General features: G+C 46.4%; 1 protein-coding gene across 12 annotated transcripts; it reads left to right on the plus strand.

Annotated features, from left to right (window-relative positions):
• The first annotated feature begins 19,546 nt into the window (after positions 1 to 19,546).
• On the plus strand, positions 19,547 to 23,657 carry LOC125747005 (uncharacterized). Of its 12 annotated transcripts, none has more exons than XM_049021782.1 (7): positions 19,547 to 19,693; positions 20,830 to 21,126; positions 21,674 to 21,862; positions 22,003 to 22,149; positions 22,311 to 22,346; positions 22,477 to 22,518; positions 22,619 to 23,657. In XM_049021782.1, exons 2-7 carry the CDS (start codon positions 20,835 to 20,837, stop codon positions 22,885 to 22,887), a joined length of 975 nt encoding a protein of 324 aa, XP_048877739.1. In that variant the 5' UTR covers positions 19,547 to 19,693; positions 20,830 to 20,834; the 3' UTR covers positions 22,888 to 23,657. The 12 variants fall into 12 exon arrangements, 11 of the variants coding, with proteins under 11 accessions (XP_048877739.1, XP_048878553.1, XP_048878281.1 ...); XM_049022518.1 differs by lacking the exon at positions 19,547 to 19,693 and having other exon boundaries at positions 19,704 to 21,126; positions 22,003 to 22,050; positions 22,309 to 22,346; positions 22,619 to 22,648; positions 22,839 to 23,657; XR_007399270.1 differs by lacking the exon at positions 19,547 to 19,693 and having other exon boundaries at positions 19,705 to 21,126; positions 22,311 to 22,371; positions 22,619 to 22,648; positions 22,839 to 23,657.
• The last annotated feature ends 284 nt before the right edge of the window (positions 23,658 to 23,941 follow it).

The following is a 23,941-nucleotide window of genomic DNA, read 5'->3' on the forward strand; positions in this document are numbered from 1 at the left end:
AACTGTATTATTTTTTACCTCTTCAGTAGCCACAATCTCAGTTGTGAGATCAGTGTATGTCTTCTCGCGTAGGGCTGGTTCTATGTGAGTCAGGGACTTGAACCTTGGATCAACTGCAGTAGATCTGTGAAGATAATCTTGTATTTCAGGGGGGTTGGTGTATCTGGAAATCAGGTCCCCTCTTATGGCAGCCTTAACATCTCTGGTAATGCTGGTGTCTTCCTCATTTGCACACATGGATTGTATAATTCTGGTTTTCAGAGGTAGGATCATGGACACAGATGGTGCATTTTCAGTACTCAATAGGGTTGTGACTGTTTTGAGAGGTTTGAGGAGCTGAAGGACCTCCTCTGCTACTTTCACATCATCATCAGACAAGGTGACAATGTCTCTGATATTTTTTTTCAGTGTCTTTTCTGTCAGTGCAGAGTATACTGCTGCCTGCTGCTCAAGATAGCGCTCCAACATGTCATATGTGGAATTCCATCTTGTAGTGACGTCGTGTATGAGCTTGTGGGCTGGTAGCTGTAGCATTTCTTGCTTTGTTTTAAGGACATGAACTGCTGTTGTACTTCTGTGGAAAAAAGAAATCACCTTCCTAATCCTCCCAAGAAGGCGATCCATCTGGTTAACTGAGATTCCTCTTTGGCATGCTAAATTTATCACATGTGCAAAGCAAGATATCTGTGGCCCTAGTCCAGCTTCTGTCACTGCATTTACTTGGTTTCTGGCATTATCTGTGGTGACTGGGATATTGCTACATGCATTGTGTCTCTTTAACTTCCACTCAGCTACTGCTTCTATCAGGATTTGCGCTAGATTTGTGCTTGTGTGAGTCTCATAGAGGGGGCGTGTCTGTAGCACCGGACTTTGCATCTCCCATCCCGCTGTTATATAATGGGCAGTCACAGTCACGTAGCTTTCGGTAGCCCTTGATGTCCACCCGTCTGTGGTGATCGAAATAGAGGATGCATCTGATAAGTCTGCGACGATTTTGCTTTTTTCCTGTTCGTAAAGTTCAGGCATGACCTTCATGCTGAAATGTGTGCGCGAGGGTATTTCGTACCGTGGCTCAAGCACTTTTAGGAGGTTTTTAAAACCCTTGTTTTCAACAACAGAGTATGGCCTCATGTCTGCCGCGATAAACATCCCGATAGATTTGGTAATAGCTTTAGCCCGCTCTGATTCTGGTGCAAAGTGCTGCTTAAATGCAGCGGTGAGCAGCTGTTGCTGTGGTTGCTTCGGTTTGCATCCTGTCTGCACACCGGGGTGATGTCGCTTCAGATGCGTGGCCATACTCGATGTATTGCCACTTTCATACGGCTTTCTCGTGCCACAGTGTCTACACACTGTAACTGTTTTGTCCACCACCCTTCTTCCGTCATCATTATATTTTACAGGAAAGCCAAAATGCTCCCATACAAAAGATTTGAATGACGCGGGAGGCTTTTCGAGTTCCTCTGTTCCGCCGCTAGCCATCGTTGTTGACTGAGTCACATGTTCCGCTGACGTAAACACGACTTCTGTGTAATTAATTATTTATTATTTAAGCAATATCAGCAGAAAACACTGTTTTATCTGCAGTTATTATTTTTTTTTTTATCTAAAAGTTTAAAAAACGAGTTAATCCGCGGATCACGTGCGTTCCGAACCGTGGGTCATAATCCGTACGGATCACGGATCAACCACGATCCGTTGCACCCCTAGATGTTAGTCAGTGTCTAATGGTCCGTGTCCCGTATTTCCCCATTAAACCCCCGTTTACCCGTTCTCCTGCCTGTTTTGCCTGCTTTCTGCTCGCTCTCCCACCGTCCGACCACCCGATCGCCCATCGACCCATCCCGGGCGTGACACTTTACTTGATTAACAAGAGGCTAATTCATTAGTTTATTGTGCTTAAAGTATGCATCATTAAAGTATGAATGGGCACATGCTTGCCATTTTGAAAAACAGATGCATTCACATTATGATTATGTACAGGTCATTTGTAATTATGAATGTGAACCATCAAAATAGGCAAATCTCAGATGGGCAAAAAAAAAAATCAGAAGTAAACCACTTGTCTTGTAATGTGAGTGTAGCCATAATGGCCTCAAACATACTGTACAAGCAAATCTACAAAGGAGTGGCTCAAAACAATGAAATGGAGGGTATGGCCAAGTTAAATGAATCCAACTGAAATGTGGAGGAGACTTGAAGAGGGCTGTACAAGAAACCCCTCCAACACTACAGTTACAGGAATCCAGCATGGAGTGAAACATATTTTCAAACATATTTTTTGTTTAACATACCCACACATATCTTTTGCACAGGTTATTTCTTTTTATGTTATTTTTTTCACTGACTCATTCAGTTCTGTATTTTTCCATTTTGCTATTAATTGCAATTGTAGTCATTGACTCCCAAAGGAATACTAAACACAAATATTTGCCATTTTATTTTATTGTAAAGGTGATACTAATTAAAAAGCACTTAATAGGGCTGCTTGTCAATTAACTTTTTAACAAAGAACAGCTCTTTTAAAACTTTCAGTTTATTACTACTTAAAATGAATGTTTTACTTAAAACAACTGATTGTTCCTAAAGTGATATATCCATCCATCCATCCATTTTCCAAATCAATTATCCTATTGGGTTGCGGGGGGTCCGGAGGCTATCCCGGAAGCAATGGGCACGAGGTAGGGAACAACCCAAGATGGGGGGCCAGCCCATCGCAGGGCACACTCGCACACCATTCACTCACACCTACGGGCAATTTAATAAGTCCAATTAGTCTCAGCATGTTTTTGGATTGTGGGGGGAAACTAGAGTACCCGGAGGAAACCCCACGATGACATGGGGAGAACATGCAAATTCCACATACATGTAACCCAGGCGGAGACTCGAACCTGCTAACCACTACACCACCATGCCGCTGCCTAACGTGATATATATTTTTCATAAACAAAAGAATGAAGTATTGATTTTGTTATAAAATCAATAAGTTTGGAATGTTTTTACTGAATTAAGCAAGCACCCCAAGACTTCATGTGAGCACTCTATGTCACTGTCACTGGCCACAATAGGTGCACCTGTTCAATTACTTGTTGAAGCAAATAAGCAAATATCTAATGTGTCCGCAGCAAAATGTTTAAAATCATGTAGCTGCCGTTCAGGAGCTTTAGTATATGTTTAAATCAAACACCAGAATGGGGAAGAAAGGTGATTTAAGGGACTTTGGACGTGGCATGGTGGTTGGTGCCAGACAGGCTGGTATGAGAGATACATGTGCAGTGCTATTGTTTGCATTATCTGTAAGTATATCAGTTTTGTATGCATGCGATAGTAGTACAATGCCTGATTTTCATGAAGGCATAAACCTACTCTTCAGGAATGGAAAGAGGCTGGCTCTCCTGTGTTTCAAGCCTACTGATCTGAATTTAAAATGGAAAATGTAAGAAATGTAAGGAAAAGCTAATTTAACTTTTATTAATTGCCTGAAGTAAAGACAGACGAAAAACGAATAATAGACAAAATAGCAATTGGCATAAAGGCTGGCATAAAAATGATTGGATGTTAATTACAGATTTTTGCCCAACATATTGCCAAGAGCATTTTTTTTCTATTTCCTTCATACAGACAATTTTCTTATGCTTCATATGTTGTGCCCAAAATGGCTAGAATGGGTATTCACTTTTTTTCCAAAAAAAAAATGCAATACTGTGCTTTGTTAGTATATTATCATGTGAACATAATTAATGTTTTTAGGTTTTATGAACTGTGTTCATGAGCTTCAATATTCTAGCAACAATAAGATTTCCAGTAAGTCATTTCCGGTGTTTATTTCTGAAAATTAAGTCAAGAGACTCCTTAGTGCATGCATCTCTCAAGGTATGTGGAGAAAAAGCAAAATAACACATCACATTTAGAACTTCATATTAAGAGAAGCATAGAATATGTATCTGTTGGACCACATGAAACTGTAGTGGTAACATATTTAAAGTTATATAGTAATATATAATCAGAGTATAGTAAAGTACTACAAATGTATTGATTTTTGTCATACCCGGCTCGTCCGCTCCTCGTGTGTGCCACGCCCCCTGATTACCCACGTGTATTTCCCTGATCGTCTCCTGCTTTGTCTAGTTACTTTGATTAGTCCTGTGTATTTAAGTCCTGGTCTCCCCGGTTTCCCTTGTCCGTCATTGATGTTTCCTGCTGTCTGTTGCCGTCCAGTGTTCCCTGACCCGCTTATCCTTATTAAAACCCCGTTTTCCCGTATCCCGCTTGCCTGCCTGCTCCTTACCCGCACGATCACCGCTTATCTCCGGCGTGATCGTGACAGAATGACGGACCACAAAAAGAAGCGGAGAGGGAGGAAGAGGCTCCCACAAGAGCCGATCTCTCTCGGCGCCTGCTCGCTCTCCAGGCTTTGGCTTCCGGCGGAGGACGAGAGGGAGGTACCTGCCCTACCTCCAGCCCGGGGGCCGACCACACGCGTCCCCGATCCTGCGTGGAAGTACTGGCTCTCAAGTGAGGACGAGGACGAGGAGCCCTTCCACTACCCGGAGCCGGAAGCCTTTCTTCCACCGTCCGTTTTCACGGACATCGCGCCGCCTCCCGCAACCGCCAGGCGCCAGCGAGGGAGACGGAGGAGAACGGCGATCGCCAGTACGGAGGACCTCCCTCCGTCATTGCCGGCGGACCCCGCTCCCGTGCGGCCGCCATTGCCGGCGGACCCCGTTCCCGTGCGGCCGCCGCCGCCTGCGCAGCCGCCTTCGCTGCCGCCGCCGCCCGAGGACCCCGCTCCCGTGCGGTCGCCGCCGCCTGCGCAGCCGTCTTCGCTGCCGCCGCCACCCGCGGTCCTAGCTGACCGATACTTCACCCTCCAGGGGCTTTATTGGAGGGTGATAGGAGAACCGGCCCCACAGGCCCCCCTGGAGGGGGAAAGACTCGCCACACAGCTGGGGCAGGACTTGGCCTCCTTCACTCCAGAATCCCCTTACTCAGATCTGGAGAGGATTGCTGAGGACCTCCGGAGGCTAATCAAACTCCGGAGAGCCTCGGCTGTGACTTCCGAGTCGCCGCCATTGCCGGCGGACCCCGCTCCCGTGCAGCCACCGCCTGCGCAGCCGCCTTCGCTGCCCCCTTCGCCTGCTGCAGCTCCAGGGCAGGCGCTGCAGCCTGCTGCAGCTCCAGGGCAGGCGCCCCCACTGCAGCCTGCTGCAGCTCCAGGGCAGGCGCCCCCTCTGCAGCCGCCTGCTGCAGCTCCAGGGCAGGCGCCCCCTCTGCAGCCGCCTGCTGCAGCTCCAGGGCAGGCGCCCCCTCTGCAGCCGCCTGCTGCAGCTCCCGGGCCGGCGCCCCCACTGCAGCCACCTCCAGTTCCTGACCGCGCTCCAGTTCCTGACCGCGCTTCAGTTCCTGCAGAGGCGCCCCCTCTGCAGCCGCCTGCTGCAGCTCCCGGGCAGGCGCCCCCTCTGCAGCCGCCTGCTGCAGCTCCCGGGCCGGCGCCCCCACTGCAGCCACCTCCTGTTCCTGACCGCGCTCCAGTTCCTGCAGAGGCGCCCCCTCTGCAGCCGCCTGCTGCAGCTCCCGGGCCGGCGCCCCCACTGCAGCCACCTCCTGTTCCTGACCGCGCTCTAGTTCCTGACCGCGCTTCAGTTCCTGCAGAGGCGCCCCCTCTGCAGCCGCCTGCTGCAGCTCCCGGGCCGGCACCCCCACTGCAGCCGCCTCCTGTTCCTGACCGCGCTCCAGTTCCTGACCGCGCTCCAGTTCCTGACCGCGCTCCAGTTCCTGCAGAGGCGCCCCCTCTGCAGCCGCCTGCTGCAGCTCCCGGGCAGGCGCCCCCTCTGCAGCCGCCTGCTGCAGCTCCCGGGCAGGCGCCCCCTCTGCAGCCGCCTGCTGCAGCTCCCGGGCCGGCGCCCCCACTGCAGCCACCTCCTGTTCCTGACCGCGCTCTAGTTCCTGACCGCGCTCTAGTTCCTGACCGCGCTCTAGTTCCTGACCGCGCTCCAGTTCCTGACCGCGCTCCAGCTCCCGGGCAGGCGCCCCCTCTGCAGCCGCCTGCTGCAGCTCCCGGGCAGGCGCCCCCTCTGCAGCCGCCTGCTGCAGCTCCCGGACAGGCGCCCCCACTGCAGCAACCTGCTGCAGCTCCCGGGCAGGCGCCCCCACTGCAGCCAGCTCCTGTTCCTGACCGCGCTCCTGTTCCTGACCGCGCTCCTGTTCCTGACCGCGCTCCTGTTCCTGACCGCGCTGCAGCAGCTCCCGAGGCGCCCCCTGACCGCGCTGCAGCAGCTCCCGAGGCGCCCCCTCCGCCTGCTGACCCTGTTCCGGTCCCTGTCCCTGGCCCCGCTCCTGTCCCTGGCCCCGCTCCTGTCCCTGGCCCCGCTCCTGTGACTCCTCTGCCCTTGCCTCGGCGTCCTCGGCCCCGACCGAGGGGCGTGATGTCCGTGTCCCGTAAGGGGCGGGGACACAGACGCAGGGCTGGGGTCCCGCCCGCCCTGCCCCCTGGCTCGCCCTGCCTCGCCTGCGCTGGGGCTCGGTTGGCGCCTGCGGGTCCTGGCCCTCCGGGTCGGCTGTCGCCTGCGGGTCCCTCTCCGATGCCTCGTCGCCCTGCCTCGCTCCCCTCTCCAGAGCCTGGTCGGTCGCCTGCGGGCTCCCCGACGGCGGCTCCTCGGTTGCCTGCGGGGCCCCTACCTCCGACCCTCCGCCGGACGTCGCCGCCTGCTGCGGCTCCCCCCTCCTCCGGACCTTCACCGTGGGCCCCTCCTGCTCCCTCGTCCCCTTCCCCGGTGCTCCCTCCTGCTTCCTCCCTGGCCCCTCTGCGGGTCCCTCGCCCTGCCTCCGCGGCCCCTCCGGCTGCCTCCCGTCGCCCGCTGGGGCTCCCTCGGGCTCCCCTTCCTTCCTCCTCCTTGTCTCCCTACGCCCCTGCCTTTGTCCCGCCTGTCTCTGCCCCTTCGTTTTTTGCTCCCCCTTGCTTTGTTCCTCCCGTCTCTGCTCCTCGTCCTTCTGGGTTCCCTCTGTTCACTCCTGGCCCTTTTGTTCCGCCTGTTCCCTCCGTGTCCCCGTTTCTTGTCTGTCTGTCTGCCTTTCCTGTCCTGTGTCATGTCTTGTCCTGGCTTCTGCCTCTGTGTCAGTTTTGCCTGTCTGTCTTGTTCCCTGTCCCTCGTTGATTTCTGGTTTTGTTTTTCAGGTCCTGTTTTGCCTCGTCCCGTCCGTCGCCCCCTTCCTTGGCGCGCCCGGAGAAGCGCGCCTTTGGGGGGGGGTTCTGTCATACCCGGCTCGTCCGCTCCTCGTGTGTGCCACGCCCCCTGATTACCCACGTGTATTTCCCTGATCGTCTCCTGCTTTGTCTAGTTACTTTGATTAGTCCTGTGTATTTAAGTCCTGGTCTCCCCGGTTTCCCTTGTCCGTCATTGATGTTTCCTGCTGTCTGTTGCCGTCCAGTGTTCCCTGACCCGCTTATCCTTATTAAAACCCCGTTTTCCCGTATCCCGCTTGCCTGCCTGCTCCTTACCCGCACGATCACCGCTTATCTCCGGCGTGATCGTGACAGATTTTAATTAAGGTAATTTTTGTTACTAATAAAGCTCCTACCTTAGCATATGAGCATGAAACGAATATGTAGACTCATCATGCTGTTCTTATTAATTAAAATATACAGTGACTTGCAAAAGTATCCAACCCCCTTGAGTCATCATAATTTTCTGTATGACAAAAGATTTGCACATATTTGCCCATTCAATATTGTTATTGTGAACTAATGATTTAGCAATACATTTCCAAGGTCAAAATAAACCATTTTCGGTAGATATTTAACTAAAGAAGGAGAAACTCAGAATTTAGTGTTTGCATACAGTAAGTATCAACCAAAAAAATTTGGTCGAATCTTTTTGCTGCAATAACAGCCTTGGGGTAATAACCTCTTGGGGTAAGTATGTACCGGTTTTGCACATTGTTCAGGAATGATCCTTCCCCATTCTTCTTGGCAGAATTTATAGAGATCCTCTAGGTTGGTGGGATGTCACCTCTGAACAGCAATTTTCAAATAGTGCCACGGATTCTCAATAGGGTTAAGGTCAGTGTTTGACTTGGCCATTCCAGAACATTCACCTTTCTGTTTTTTAACCATTCCAATGTTGCTTTGGCCTTATTCTTAGGGTCATTGTTATGTTGAAAGATGAATCTTCTCCTGAGCCATAGATTCATAGCAGACTGGAACAAGTTCTTCTGAAATATTATATGGTATTTGTGCCCATCCATTGTCCCTTCAACAAGATTCCCAGTCCCAGCACATGGGAAACATCACCATAGTAGCACCATTATATCACTGTAGGTATGGTATTTTCCGAGACTTGGTCAGTGTTAGTTTTACGCCATACATACCTCTTTGAAGTCAGGCCAAAAATTCGTCTTTGGTCTTATCTGACCATAAAACCTTCTCCTACATCTTAACTACATCTTTTATGTGGATCTCTATTGAGAGCTCTTTAAATTGTGGACCCATGCACCTTCACTCAAGGTTTAGCCAAAGAGCATTGCAGACTTCTGAGAGAGACAGTGTGATTTTTAGTAGCTAATCAACATCTTGCTCTGATGCTTAGATTTGAGGGACAGCTTGATCTAATAAGGGTCTGGGTGCTGTGATGAACCTTCCACTTTCTGATGATGGGTTCAACAGTGCTTAATGGGACATTCAAAGTCTTCGATATCATTCCTGCCTTGTGCATTTCAATAATTTTGTTTTCAAAGCACACGAGTTTGAATATTTATGCAACCAGCACATTCACATTTTTATTTTAATCTTTTTAGTGTAAACAGACAACTGACCATTTTTGGCATTTGAAAATACACTGGATAAAGAGTTCTCAACATAAATGTTGTTCGAGAAAATTGTGTGTGTGTGTCATTATATATATATATATATATATATATATATATATATATATATATATACACACACACACACACACATACACACACAGCCATGGAAAAATTAAGAGACCATTCTAATTAACAAATTTGCATTTTTAAATCCTGGTTTAATCATAGTTATGCTGGCAGAAGGCTGGGTAAGTTATACAGACATTACATTGCAAATTCACATCGAAACAGCACATCTTAACCCTAGATAGATGTGGCTGTTACTTTGTTGGAATCCCAATTTAAAAAACAATAAGGTTCCATGGCACTACATGCTTTGGACCCTTAATTAAACATCTGGAAATTACATATGGTGTGGCTTATTCCAATGATCTGCTCTCCAGGTTGAACTGAGTCTTTTAACACTGAATAGTAGAAGACAAAGAAGTGCTAATGGACCACAAAAATCAGATAAGGGCCAACAGAGGAATGCAAAAAGAGGGTTTGTTAGACAAAGAAAGAAAATACCTCTTATAGTTAGGAGAGTCACTAAGATACTTGGTTACATTATTTAACTTTCATGATTCCTTTGGAATAACCATGAAAGTATGTATGCAGGGGTAGCTATACATAAATATTTATCCATATTTATTTAAGGGCTCAAGTGAGAAGGGTAAAATAGGCGATACTCATTTTGTCACGATCGCTCTGGTTAAACGGGCGAAAATAAGTGGACACAGCTGGGTATGATCAGGGAAGCACACGTGGATAATCAGGGGGGCGTGGCACACACGAGGATCGTACGAGCTGGGCATGACAGAACCCCCACCCCCCAAAAGGCACACTCTCCGGGCACACCTCAGGGAAGGCGACGGACGGGACGAGACTGGGGAACCAGGACCTGGAAAACAAGAAAAAAAAACCCGTCAACGAGGGACGGAACGAGGGGTTATAGTTACAGGGGCAGGCGGAGGGAGCGCCCCGGGCGTGGGCGCGGGAGCTGCAGGCAGCGGCGAAGGCAGCTGCTCGGGCCGCGAAGGAGCTGCAGGTAGCAGCGAAGGCGGCTGCTCGGGCCGCGCAGGAGCTGCAGGCAGTGATGGCTGCTCAGGCGCAGGACCCGTAGGCGGAGGAGGTGGCTGCTCAGGCGCAGGCGCCGGGACCTCCAGCTCGGGCGGTGTAACAGGGGCCGGGGCTCTCCGGAGCTGGGTCAGCCTCCTGAGGCTAATCTCTCCAAGTCACCCTGCAGAGAGGCAGGAGAGAATGCGGCGAAGTCCTGTACGGCCGGTTCATCCATCACCCTCCAGTAAAGTCCATAGAGGGTGAAAAACTGAGAGGCGAGGGCAGCGGGCGTAGCCGGGACCTCCTGCTGGGGTGCAGCAGCTGCAGCAGGCAGAGGCGAAGGGAGCGCCTCGGGCGCAGCTGCCGCAGGCGGCGGGACTGGCAGGTCCCGTGCAGGCATCCCGCACCACGCTGGCCCCCTTGTTCGCCAGTCACTCCGGCTGGTAAGAGTACCGCTCGAGGGGCGGCGGTAGCTCCGCGGTGGACCGCACTGGTTCTCGGAGCAGCAGGGGTTCCTCCTCGAATTCAGTCGGGAGCCACATCTTGGCGAGCGAGCAGGCTCCCAGGCTGATCGTCAGTGCCTCTGATTTCCTCCTTCTCCTCTGCTTCTTCTTCTTCATTCTGTTACGATCGCTCTGGTTAAATGGGCAAAAATAGGTGGACACAGCTGGGTACGATCGGGGAAGCACACGTGGATAATCAGGGGGGCGTGGCACACATGAGGATCGTACGAGCCGGGCATAACACATTTGTGTGCACATTCAAATAATATCTTTATTCTGGATAATTTACATGTTACATTAAATTACTGCAAGGTTAGGAATGAATTCAGGTGAATGAGAATTTCTTTAAGATGTTCATCATATATTTTTAATGAATCCACAATTATTGTATGTATACCCAGTTCTTGGTTATAATGCTGTTTTCCAGGATTTATAGGATGTCAAAGTGTCACATGGTCACTTTCTATAGAGTACAGTTATGGGAACCCAGGCAGCATTTAACCTACAGCAAGGTTTACAATGCCATAAATCTGATAAAACCAAGTGTTTTCCATTTAGTTTGAATTTGAGGATTGGGCTGATTCCGAGTTTTACTTGGTTACAATCCTGTATTCCTGGAGTTATTGAACATGAAATTCTCATACAGCATATTTGTCATGACCTGCTCGTCTGGTCCTCTCATGTGCCATGCCCCCCTCATTAACCTTGTGTGAAATCCCGATGTCATCAGCTGTTTCTCGTTCCAATTAGTCATGTGTATTTAAATCCGCGTTCAAGTACTGTATGTTTCCCCAGTTCTGTCACTGAAGTTTGTACCACGTCTTTGTGCCTCACCTGCGATAAACCCTGTGTTCTGGATTTCCATCTGCCTGACCCTGATTCCCCGCTCCATGCTCCCTCACCCGACACACGGTCATTACAGAATGACAGGATTCAGCAAGAAGACGCCTCAACTTACAGCAGCTGAATACAGCAATCTGGTCAGTGAGGCGGTGTACAGGCTACAAGAGGACCCTCTGGCTCCCACATTAGCCATTCACACGGGGGATATCCTGCGGGGGATTTCCTCAGCGAAGGATGCATTCTTGGCCGAAGAGGTTCGGCTGAATTTATGGCAGCTGTGGAGTCTATCAGTGAACACGAATTGGCAGCAGATCACCCTAGACAGCAGGCTGCTTATGGGTCCGGCAACGGAACTGCCCGAAGTGTCCCAGACAACTAGGTGGAAAAAGAACAAGAAGCGGAAAGAGCAGAGGAAGGGCCGATGATGTCATTGCAATATGCAGTTTGGAACACTTGCAGAAACATTATTAAAGTACATTCTGTAGTAAGCAATGGTGGCAGTTTGTTTTGATCCCAGATATCGGATCACTAAAGTCTTAGCTACATGAAGATCACTAAATGGTGTAGTTGCAACATTCAGTTGAATAAATAAATAAGAAAAACCTAACTCATATCACTATTTCTGGGCTCCTTTCTTTGAATATGTAGCAACTTTCATTTGTATGCATGAGCCATTCACACCTAGCCACATCTCCCCTCCCCCTCCCCCTTTTATGGCACTCATGGGGATGTATCTGGATCGCGTATGACCTTTGCATTTATCTTGAAATTACCATGTGAATGCGATTTGAATATGCGGAAATACGGCTTAGAATGCAAATAATGATCTTCAGGTGACTGTGACATGGTTTAAATTTTTTGCGGATTTAATATAATTTTAAAAACTTTAATACTTCCAACAATGGACATTTTGAAAAGAAGACAGATTCCGGATTTAGTCAGCATTTTTTTCATGTTTCTACAATAACATTTCAGCAATTTATAAACTGAAATACACGAGAAAATATACGGCATCGCAGATGATGCCGTCGACTCCAGAGGGTTAAAGAGGCCAGGGCGGTTTGGGACACCATCCCGCGGGTCACAGATTTCCTTAAAGGGGGATTGCCTGCTGTGGAGACACAAAGCCCAGTTCCAGTCCCCGTGGTTTCTATGCCAGTGGTCAATGCACCGCCCCCTGTGGTGCCTGACCTACCTGCACCTGATGTGCTGGCTCCACTCGCACCTGAAGTGCTGGCTCTGTCCCCAGTTGTTCTTGTGCCAGCGTCTGACGGACCGCTGATGCCCGAGGTCCCTGCTGCGCCACCGCCCGAGGTCCCTGAGGTTCCTGCTCTTGTGGCCGAGTTTCTTGCTCTTGCTCCTGAGGTTTCTGCTCCACCGCCCAAGGTCACTGCTCCTCCGCCAACACCTGAGGTCCCTGCGCCTCGCCTCGATGCTCTGCCCTGCCTTGATTCTGTGACTCTAGCCCCGTTTCTATGACTCTTGCCCTGCCCCCTGAGGTGCCAGTGCCCGTGGTTCCTGATATGCCCCCTGAAGTTCCAGCTTTAGCCACTGAGGACCCTGCCCCAATTTATAAGCCCCTGGCTCCAGACTGCGCCAAGCTCCCCTTCGACTTCCTCCTCGCCTTCCCTGGTGCCCCCTCCAACTTCCTCCTCCACCTGTCCCTCCGCCTACTGCCCTATGAGGTCCCCTCCTGCTCCGGCATTGCGGTCGCCAAGGGTCCCTCCGGCATCCACCTCTCACCCGCTAGGGTTCCCTCGGTCTCCCTGTTGTTCCCCATCCTTCCCCTTCCGGCCTCCTATGTCTGCTCCTTATCCGTCTGTGTCTCCTGTGTTCACTCCTGGTTCTTTTGTTCCTCCTGTTTGTGTTCCCCTGTGTCTCCTTCTTTGGTGCCCCTATGCCTGTTTACGTTCCACATGGTCTGTCAGTGGTTGTCCTGTTTCTTGTCCCTGTGCCTTTTCTGTGTGTCCATTCTGTTTCTTGTTTTGTTTTCCAGGTTTCCTGTCCCTGGTCCCGTCTCTTTGTTCCCCTGGGGCATGTTCTGTCATGACCTCTTTCGTGCCATGCCCCCCTCATTAGTTTAAGTCCATGTTCATGTATGTTTCACCAGTCCTGTCATTTAAGTTTGTACCACATCTTTGTGTTTCTTTGTGCAGTAAACCTTGTGTTCTGGATTTCCGTCTACCTGACCCTGATTCCCCGCTCCCTGCTCGCTCACTCGACACACGGTCATTACAATATTATTCTAATTTGGTGTTTAAAACTAATGTTTTAAATAGATGTATTATATTTTATAAGTGTGGACATGAATTCTTCACATATTTTGATTTTTAATCGAGATATTTGCATATAAATTTTGTTATTTTAAGTAACTCGGTTATCTTGGATTGTTCCGTTATGAATTATTAAGGTGTATTTCAGTAAAATTTTTCCAAAATCATGTCAGCAAACATTGCTGGCATAGCAAGTCAGTTTGCTGCTTAAGAGATGGGTTTGAGCTGCACATGCCCATCCAGTGATGCACCGCTGTAGAAACGCTATGCCACAAAGCCATTGGGATCCAGTCATTTTGCGCTGGATTTTTTGATAGTCTAAATGAATATGCTCAACTTTACATTTGTTTCAAAGCAATAAATGTGAACATTTTTTTTTAAGTTTTCAGTGTCCTTTAGAAACAAGAGCTAAAATGAGCTAGGATACCAACAAACTGAGCCACATCTTCCTAATACCCTATAATCCTAAAAATGACATGAAACACATAAGATGAACTAACAAATCAATTAAATAAAGCAGCAAGTGGAAACCATTTGGCAGCAATTCACACAGTATTTAAAGAAGACATGGGGCAATGGAATGAAAATGGAAAAGAAAACTAAGGAATGAAGTTAAATACTTCATGAATAATTTCATGACAAAGTGCACACATGCTGTACATTTGCTGTGAGCAAGAAGAGAGGTCGTAAAAAATTTATAAATGGTGAATCATGTGAAGCTGTAGATCTGAATAATTTGCAAGGAATGCAGGGAAACACCGTGGTAAAATGCAGGTATGTCCTTGGTATCACACAACAAACAAGTGGGGGCATTTTGCTTAAAAAGACATGGTAATATAGGAGAGGTGCTGCCACTACCTGTGCTCAACTCTCTTTACCCTTCATGTCCCCCTGCATACATTCATCTATCACATCATTTTTAGTTTGCGCAACACCAAGCACTGTATACATGGATTACCTTACATTTGCCTACATTAAATTTCATCTGCCAGGTATCAGCCCAATCACTAATTTAATCAAGATCTTGCTGTACCCTCTGTGCCATTAGTGCAGTATGTGTTACACCACCCACCTTGGTGTTGTCTGCAAATTTAACCGCTTTAATGTATATATTGGTGTCATTATTGGAATAACAGTGGTCCTAAAATTGACCCCTGCAGTACCCCACTTTGAACGCAGACTCACTGTGACATTGTGCCTCTAATGACTACCCGCTGCTTCCTGTCTGTTCGAAGCTGCTACAGTTCCTAAAATCCCTGCTGCTTTCACCTAAAGTAGGAGTAGTTTGTGGGGGACAACATCAAAGGCCTTCTGGAAATCTACGTAGATCACATCATCGGCCTTTTTGAGATCAATTTCTCTTGTAGCTTCCTCAAAGAACTGAAGTAGATAAGTGTAACAGGATACGAGATACGATATTTTTAACCAACATTCGAGGCACACTAGAATAGAATACTTATTTACAGAAAAAGATGGTAATATCTACACAAAGGAAAGAAATTTAAATATAAGTACTAATTGTCATGCCCGGCTCATCCGCTCCTCCTGTGTGCCACGCCCCCTGCTTACCCACATGTGTTTCCCGGATCGTACCCAGCTGTGTCCGTTTGCTTTCAATCAGTCTTGTGTATTTAAGTCCTGGTCTCCCCAATGTTCCTTGTCTGTCATTGATGTAAGTTAGCGTCCTATGTTTCCTGCACCCTGTATTTCGAGTAAACTCCCGTTTTGCCCCGTATTCGCCTGTTTGCTTGCTCTTTCCACACCTGCCCGCACGATCGCCGGTACCTCCGCGACCGATCGTGACACTAATGAAGAACGAACTATGAAGCAACTTTTAAATACAATAAGTACTGCAATGTATTGCATACAGTAGTTGCATAAAAGGCAGATGTTGCACAGTTATAATATTGCACAAATAAAATATTGAACATATGAAATATTGCACATCTTATCCTGTTGCACAGTTAGGATATTGCACATTCACCTTATTTTACAGATACTGATTTTAATTGCACATGACCAGTGAAGTGAGGTAGTGTAGGGTTATTATTTTACATATTCATTTGTTTTGTTTTGCCATCAGTCTGACTGTGGCGGGGAAGAAACTATTGTAAAACCTTGTTCTGTGAGTGATGATGCTGTCCGCTCTGCTGTGTCTCAGATTGTGTTTTTGTGCCTCAGCAGAGAGTGAGCTGGATGGAGTGAGTCCCTGATAATTTCCTCTGCTCTTCTCTGACAGTGCTGTGCATACATGGAAGTCCATGGAAGGGAATTTTATCCCTATGATCCTCTCTGCAGTCTTTATGACTCTTTGCAGAGCCTTCCTCTCTGCCTGTGTGGTGTTCCTGTACCAGGCAGTGATGCCTGCGGTGAGGATGCTCTTTATCAGTCCTCTCTAGGCCTGAGTGAGGGGGCGATGGTTCAGGCCGGCTAACCTGAGCAGCCTAATGAAATAAGGCCTTTGCTGGGCTTTTTTCACTGTGGCTATAGTGTTAAGAGTCCAGCTTAGGTCTGATGTAACCTGCAGTCCCAGGAATCTGTGGCTGTCGACCCTCTCCACCTCAGTCCCTTTGTTGACAAGAGGCTGTCGAAGGGGAGGATTCTTCTTGAAGTCCAGTACAATTTCTTCGGTCTTGTCTATATTGAAGACAAGGTCATTCTCCTCTCCATAGACAAGAATGTTATGTACCAGGGTCCAGGGACAGATTACGGACCGGGCCAGCGGGGCCGCTGCCCAGGGGCCCTTGGGGTGCAGGGGGTCCGTGGGGCCCCTAGCCCAAAACAATTTGCAACGCTTATCAACAGTGTATTTTCGTTTGTCTATTTTAGAGGGCCTACATTCTTTGATCCTCTGCCTACAAGGGCCCTTGACCCTATAGGGAGGGCGTTTGGCTGCCAAGGGCCCTTGAATTGTGGTGGTTGTGGTGGTGGTGCTGGTGGTGGTAGTGGTGGTGGTGGTGGTGGTGCTGGGGGGGGCCCTCGCGAACGTTTTGCCCAGGGGCCCACACAACCCATAATCCGTCCCTGCAAGGGTCCTGTACCCCGACTCGTCCCCCCCCTTGATGAGCCCCAGGATAGTGGTGTCGTCAGCGTAGTTAATGACGGCAGAGTTATCCTGGGTGGAGATATAGTCATAGGTGTACAGGGTGAAGAGTTTGGGACTGAGGCAGCACCCCAGTGGGGATCCAGTGCTGACTGTAAGTGCATCAGACACGCATCCTCCCATTCTTATCACCTGTGGTCTATCTGTCAAAAAGTCCAGAATCCAATTACAGGTGGGAGTTGGGACACCGAGGTCTGTCAGCTTCTCGATCAGCTTGCCCAGGCGGATGGTGTTGAAAACAGGGCAGTAGTCCAGGAAGAGCATTCTGACATATGTTCCGCTACATTCCAGGTGTTGCAGAGTGTGGTGTAGGGCTATAGCTATTGCATCATCCACTGAGCAATTAGGGTGGTAGGCAAAATGGAGGGGGTCGATGGCATCTGGGACCATGTGGTTGATGTGGGTGAGAACCAGTTTTTCTAAACACTTCATGACAACTGGTGTGAGTGCCACTGGTCTGAAGTCATATAGGGTGGATGTGTCTGGTCTTTAGGAGACTGGTATGATGGTAAAGGATTTAAAAATACTGGGGACTACCGCCTGGGATAGTGACATGTTGAAGATATCAGCATACACACCAGCCAGGTGTTCCCACACAGGCCTTCAGAACTCTGGGAGGGACTCCATCGGGTCCCACAGCCTTGTGAGGGTTCACTTTTTTCAGTGCTTTTAGGACCTGTGTGTGTGTCACCTGGAGGACAGCGTCAGTGGGGTAACAGGGGCCTTTGAGGGTGTGTCTGTGTTCAGCCTGTCGAATCTGGCATAAAAGGTGTTAAGGCTGTCTGAAAGGGTGGCGTCTCAGGGTCTGTGGTTGTTGTGGTTCTCCTGTAGTTCGTGACAGATTGGATTCCAATGCTGAATAAACACGCGTGTATATATAGTTCTTTTTTTTCTTTTCTTAAGCCAAATTCATGTGCATGAGTATGAAAGACTACATCACAGTTAACAACAACTGCAATATTACCAATACAATCACACATGCACATACAAGGAGCATGAGTAAACTTGCATACGTTCTTGTGTAAACGTCAAAGTAATAAATATCTTAGTTCTTTGATGAAAGACATATAGTTTTATTATACAAAAATGCAATAATTAACTGTTATAATCAATGAAGAAGAGCTGCATTTATTTTATTCCTTTTAACAGCATAACTGCATTTCCGCAGTAAATGCAGCGAGGACTTGTCACGCCCAGCTCTTCCGATCCTCGTGTGTGCCACGCCCCCTGATTATCCACGTGTGCTTTCCCGATCTTGCCCAGCTGTGTCCTATTATTTTCGCCCAGTCTTGTCTATTTCAGTCCGTGTCTTACCTCAGTTCACTGTCGGTCATTGACGTTGTGTCCGTTACTATGTTCCCTCATCGTTTCCCTAATAAATCCCCAGTTTTCCCCGTCTTCTGCCTGCCTGTGTCGTCCTTCCCTACCTCCAGCCTGCCTACCTGCCCTTCTTCACCCGCGGATCATAACAGGACTCTTGGGATCGGTTCGCGAACTGTTCCTTTCAGTCACTGACCTAGTGTCTGAAAACCCATAAGTGCGATTTGTTCATCGAACAGGCTCTTGAGGAGTTGCTGAGAGCCTATATCAATAGACTAATACAGCAACCGGAGTCTTTAACCCACATTTCTGCAGAAAAAAACGTGTGAATAAAAATTTAAAAGTGTTTTATTTGTCGATTTGTATTATTGTTTAGTATTACTTTATTATGTCAATATAAAAATATAGGCTTATACTTGTGATAATTTCTTTTTAAAATATTTGCTAGCATATTGTACACTGAGTGAAGTGACTGAACCAAAGGTATAATAACAAGAATAATAATAATAATAACATTAGCGCGAATAAAATATTTATTACAGGACATATGCTGTGTTTAAGTATGATTTGTTTTTACATTGTTGATTGCATTCAATTTAGTCTTGCTGGAGAAATAGGACACATTTGCACTTTCATTTTAGTACAAGAAAAGACATGTGCGACCAATTAGACCCCTGAAATGGACATGACAAAGTAATAATACTGTAAACAGTCACATACAATAAGCTCAAATATACGTGTACACCGATCTTGGGATTGGTTCGCAAGCCGTTCGTTTCATTCACCGACCGAGTGTCTGAAAACCAGTAAGATCCGATTCGTTCATCGAACAGGCTCTCAGGTTTTTTGGAGTCAGCCAGTTAGAGATCAGGCACTCGGCCGTTCGGGTATTCTTGGCACCAGACGGAAGTCTACGAACGCAAAAGTGGACGAATGTAGTGACGAACATGAATAAACCTAAAAGTGATAAGACAAGCGCAGACGGAAGATGAAAAATAAATCCTAAATCGCGGGGGATACTTTTGGATGTTGAATAGCCAAAGATCAGTTTTAAAAATGTTTTAAAATAATTTAAAAAAAGATTCGTTCAGACATACGAGTTAAAAAGAACGATTCGTTCGTGAATCGGCCATCACGACAGGGCATAAGAGAACATAACTCAGCATACAGATCACCACACATATCCGTTAAGAGTCAGAGTGTAGAAAATAAGAACTTAGCAGTGTTGCCAACTATTTTCAATGGAAAGTAGCTAAAGTCTGCTCGAAAAGTCGCCAAATGTTGCTAGATGACGTAATGCGTATATTTGCATATTGATGACGTAGTGTCCAATATAAAACTGTTAAAAATCAATATAAATCAATTACGTTACATATTTTCTGTCAGACAATACAACGGAACTTATTAACCAGCAGTTACATCCTCTGAAATGAAATAAGAAGAAATAAATAAATAAATAAATAAATAAATAAATAAATAAGAAAAAATAAGAAGAAACGGTCAAATTAAATAGCTTTATTTCAAGCAAAGGAGAAGCAGGTAAGTGATTGGTCCGTGGCAACACCGTTTGCACATGCGCAGCTCATTCACATCTATGTCAGCTGCCGTGCGATCACGGTAATGTGCTGCTCCTTTCAGCCGGAGCTAGCGCTCACTGATCAGAGCAGACACAGAGAGATGAGTAATTGTACCGGGAAAGCAAGACCTCGCGCTTACAGGACAGTACTGGCGACATTTGGAAAGTTGCTAAGGTTTGTCCAAAAGTCGCTAGATTTGTCGATAGGCGCTTTTTTGAAAAAAAGTCGTCAAGGGGGTCTGAAAAGTCGCTAAATCTAGCGACAAAGTCGCTAAGTTGGCAACACTGGAACTTAATGCCAGTGTGCATTCCTGGCCAACCAGCCGGAGGCTGGGTGGTGCCTGCTGATGGTCGTGTTAAAATGATCATGATGGAGATTCAGTGACTGCACGGAGGTTTCCATTACAGACCCGTTGTCGGAAAGGGTTAAGTCTTACGCCATATTTGGAGGGCAGAATACGGGCGTTCCTCCCCTTTTCTTTAAGTTTAAAAGTGAAACTGTTCAATGACAAGAAGCCACTCGGTAATTCTACCCCCTCCTTCTTTAAATCCAGTTTAATTTAAATTTAGTATTCATGTTAGTAAATGTGGCTGCTCCGGGGAGTTTTGACGTATAGCGTTTACTTTTTACTTTTCATTGTTAAATTTTAATCGTTAAATACAGCTGTGCTTCCTACGTCGGTTTACAGCTGCAAATGAAATGTCTTGGATATAATGTACACGGGGTATATTTGGATGCTATTCTCGTAATGTCATGTGGTTGCTTAAAAATACAGATGTTCACATGTGGACAGGTTTTTGGGACCGGAGAGTTGATACGGTAGTTCAGTACGTACCGGACAGTGTAACAGCGATATATAGCTCATTCTCATCCGTGTGAACGTTACGACTGTTACATACTCATGAATAGTGAATGAAAGCAAACTGTGTATGGTATTATATATATAGATCAGATCTGTGTCACATTAAGGCAAAAAATCCGATTTGAGTCACTTCAGCATGGCAGTGTGAACCTATGTAGCCTATGTGAGCTGCATTGCGTACTGTATTACTTTTTCCCAACCGTGCTTACTGCCTGCCTGAGTCCTGTGTTCTGACGAGTTGAACTACTTTGTCAAGTTAGACTACCGTAGTGCTAATACATAGCCCTAACCCCAAAAAAACCCTAAAACCCTTACCCTAACCCCTAAAACCTAACCATAATCCCAAGACGGTGGAACTGCACATGCGCAGAAAGGCTCGATACCACGTCTCGATAGGTAGCTCGACTCGTCAGAACACCGGCAGTCTCATCTCACTATAACCTTATAGGACAAATGGACCCGTTGCAGCAGAATCATCAAGATCTTCGTCAGTGGCTACAGCAGAACAAGGAAGTTCTTTGTCAGCAGCTCTCTGTTGTCCAAATTAGCATCATAGACAAGGCAGAAGACATTTTAACTCTAAAGGAATACAGGACTTTGATTGGTGTCACAGATAAGAGTCTGCAGATAAGAGATCTCCTGAACACCATAATTAGAAAATCAAGTGAAGACTGTAAGAAGTTTCTTCAGATCATGCAGCAGCACTTTCCTCTAATTACCGAGCTGCTCCAGTCTAGCAGTCAAGGTAAGCTTTGCTAAAATCTGTGTGGCTATTAATTAAAATCTAGTGTAGAGAGCTACTCATGGACGATATCTGTCCCCATTGCTGTCCATCCCCAAAAACATCTAAACCATCCCTACCCCTTACACCAACAGCACAGTATAAAGTTAAACATGAATGTTTTCCTTTAAATATCTCAGTCCTTAAATTACTCACTTGACGCTGCCAAGTGGTATCGGGGTGAGAACAAATAATTGAACAGAACTAAAGGATAATTAATATAGCACAGACAAAAATGTGCATAAACAAGCAATTTCATTACCATTACCGTGGTTTTACAATACATTTTATCATCTTCCCCATGGAAATACTATAAAGATTATCCATCTCCATTCCCGCTGTTACCACAGGGAAAATGTTTATTTTCTTCTGTATTCAAAATCAATTACCGCTGATATCCATGGTATTACTACTTTACCCAATTCCAGTACAGCCCTCAAGTCTGGGGTTTCTACCTGGCATCCTGTCTTGTACCTGTCATGTTTCTACCTGTATTCTGACCTGTCAACAGGACAGTGCCACCAGTTTGTGTGTGCAGAAGAAGGAAGTAATGTGGTCGCCCCCTTGGTTTCCCATGTCAACACTGGACCTTTCAACATGGACGTAACCCTGAGAACCTCCAATGAGCTGAAGGCTTTAGATCAGTTGGATGCTCAGAAATCACAGAACTACTCAGCTTGTGGACAGACAGCCTCACCATGTAAGTTTCAGTCACACGCAAGGCTTACAGGATGCGGTAGGCTGTGCTGTTCATTGTATGAGTGCTCTGGATGTGGTCACGTGTCATGTGCAGGATTGCAGACAGTGATTCCATGAGTGCTGTCTCTGCCTTTCCGCCAGATTCTGTCCAGGCGCAGTTTGGCACCACTTCAAGTGTGAGAGCCTATAAGGGAAGCAACGTTTTTGCCCCTGTCTTTAACTATGCAAATGTATCTGATGGTATCAATGTAAACATTAAAATGGAGTCAGGCTCATCAGAAGCTAAAGGTATTTACTTAAAATCACCCATCACAATTTTTTGAGAGTGCGTTTGGTGTGTTTCAAGAATTATTCTTTAATGTTTCAAAGCGGCCAAGATGTCTGTGTGTTAGTGTTTCAATTATTAACTAGTCACATAAAGTGATTTTGGTTCTACGGTTTATCTTCAGGTCTGCCAAAGAAAACTCCGGAGTGTTTCATCAAACGTAATTACAAAAAGTTAATTTCAAGGTTCTCATTAAGGAAAAATATTTTATACATAATGGTAACAAATTAAAATTTATTTAGTTATAGCAATTTCAGCTTAAATTATAACACTCTGCCATTTGTCCTTAGGTTCACCAAAGTCAGCTGAAGAGAGGGCTGCATCCATACCAAGTCAGTGGCTGTATTTAACAGAACATTCAGACCCACACAATGTTCTCATATACATAAACATTTTACTAACTGATAAAGTGCATTTTTTATTTATTTTCAGGTAAAATGGAATTCCTGATTGCTCATTTGAGTAAGCTTGTTCAAAATGTGAAAAATGTGGACAGCATTGTAGATGAGCTTATCAGCGCAGGCCTCCATTCAGAGATGGCTAGCAATATAAGGGCACAATCAACTGCAGAGAAGAAGATGAGGGAAATCATACTGCGTGTTGGAAAATGCAGTGAGAAGATGGCTGAAAATGTGGTTCTGGCACTCTGCAGGTGCCAGAGAGATGTGATGGAGGAACTACTGCCCCCCCTGGAGGCCTGAGGAGAGCCTTCACGCAACTCTTTATTGCATGAAAAAAAAACATTTTATTAATTTTTTTTCAATATTTAGTCTAGCAATACTTTTGTCTAATGTCTTGTCCCCTTTGTAAAACTTTGACGTTTTGCTGGAGCATTCTAAGATCATGACCTTGCTTGGATAATGTTTGGGACAGAGAAATGAGCAGATTCATACAGTGTAATGATGATACATTGTTTGGCTGGCACAGCTTCAGCCTCAGGTACACATTGTGAACTGTCTGAGCTTTTTGAATTTTTACCTATAGCCCAGAATTTTAGGTGATTTTCATGGATTTTACATTTTACTGAATGATATTTTTAATGATTGCTTTTGAAAATATATCTCATAAAATTTTATTTTGCTTTGCACAGCTACTGCTATATGTAGGTAATATGTAGTCTGCAGTTCATGCTGTTTTTCATTCCTGATGACTGAGCTTTCATCCGTTGTTGGCTAAATGATTTTTTCACTATTTAAGCTCATTCAAACCTTAGATCTTATTTTAAATTAATGCCAGTTAATAGGAAAATCAGTCACAGAAAATGGATGGATGGATGTAAAAGCAAAATCAGTTTGCTAATTTGTGGAAGTCACGGTACGTCAAATATCACATGGATAATTCCGTTTCACTCACTGCAAAAAAATGACATTGTATAACTTCTGCAATTCCTTCTATTCATCTTCCAGCTGCTTATACAGTACAGGATCAAGAAACTTCTGTAATTACAAACATTAAATGTTTCATGTGTTAATTGTGATGCTAACTCTGTATCCATAATCAGCTGCACTGAGTACAAAACAAAGTAGCCCAAGAACTGTCCAGCTGCTACTCAGCAAACAGCATAGACCACAGTGTTCGCATTGATTATTGAGTGAGCCTGAACTTACGGCCCTACTGTTTTTCTATGTGTCCCCCTCTTCTGTATGTTTCAGCAGGTGTGCTGATAACTGTTCAACACTTCTAAAGCGTTTGGTTCCCTTTTCTCCCTCACAAGGAATCCTGTGGGCCAAATTCTTTCAGGATGAATATTTTCCG

Source organism: Brienomyrus brachyistius, chromosome 1 (genome assembly GCF_023856365.1).
Source record: "Brienomyrus brachyistius isolate T26 chromosome 1, BBRACH_0.4, whole genome shotgun sequence".
Classification (NCBI taxonomy): Eukaryota; Metazoa; Chordata; class Actinopteri; order Osteoglossiformes; family Mormyridae; genus Brienomyrus; species Brienomyrus brachyistius.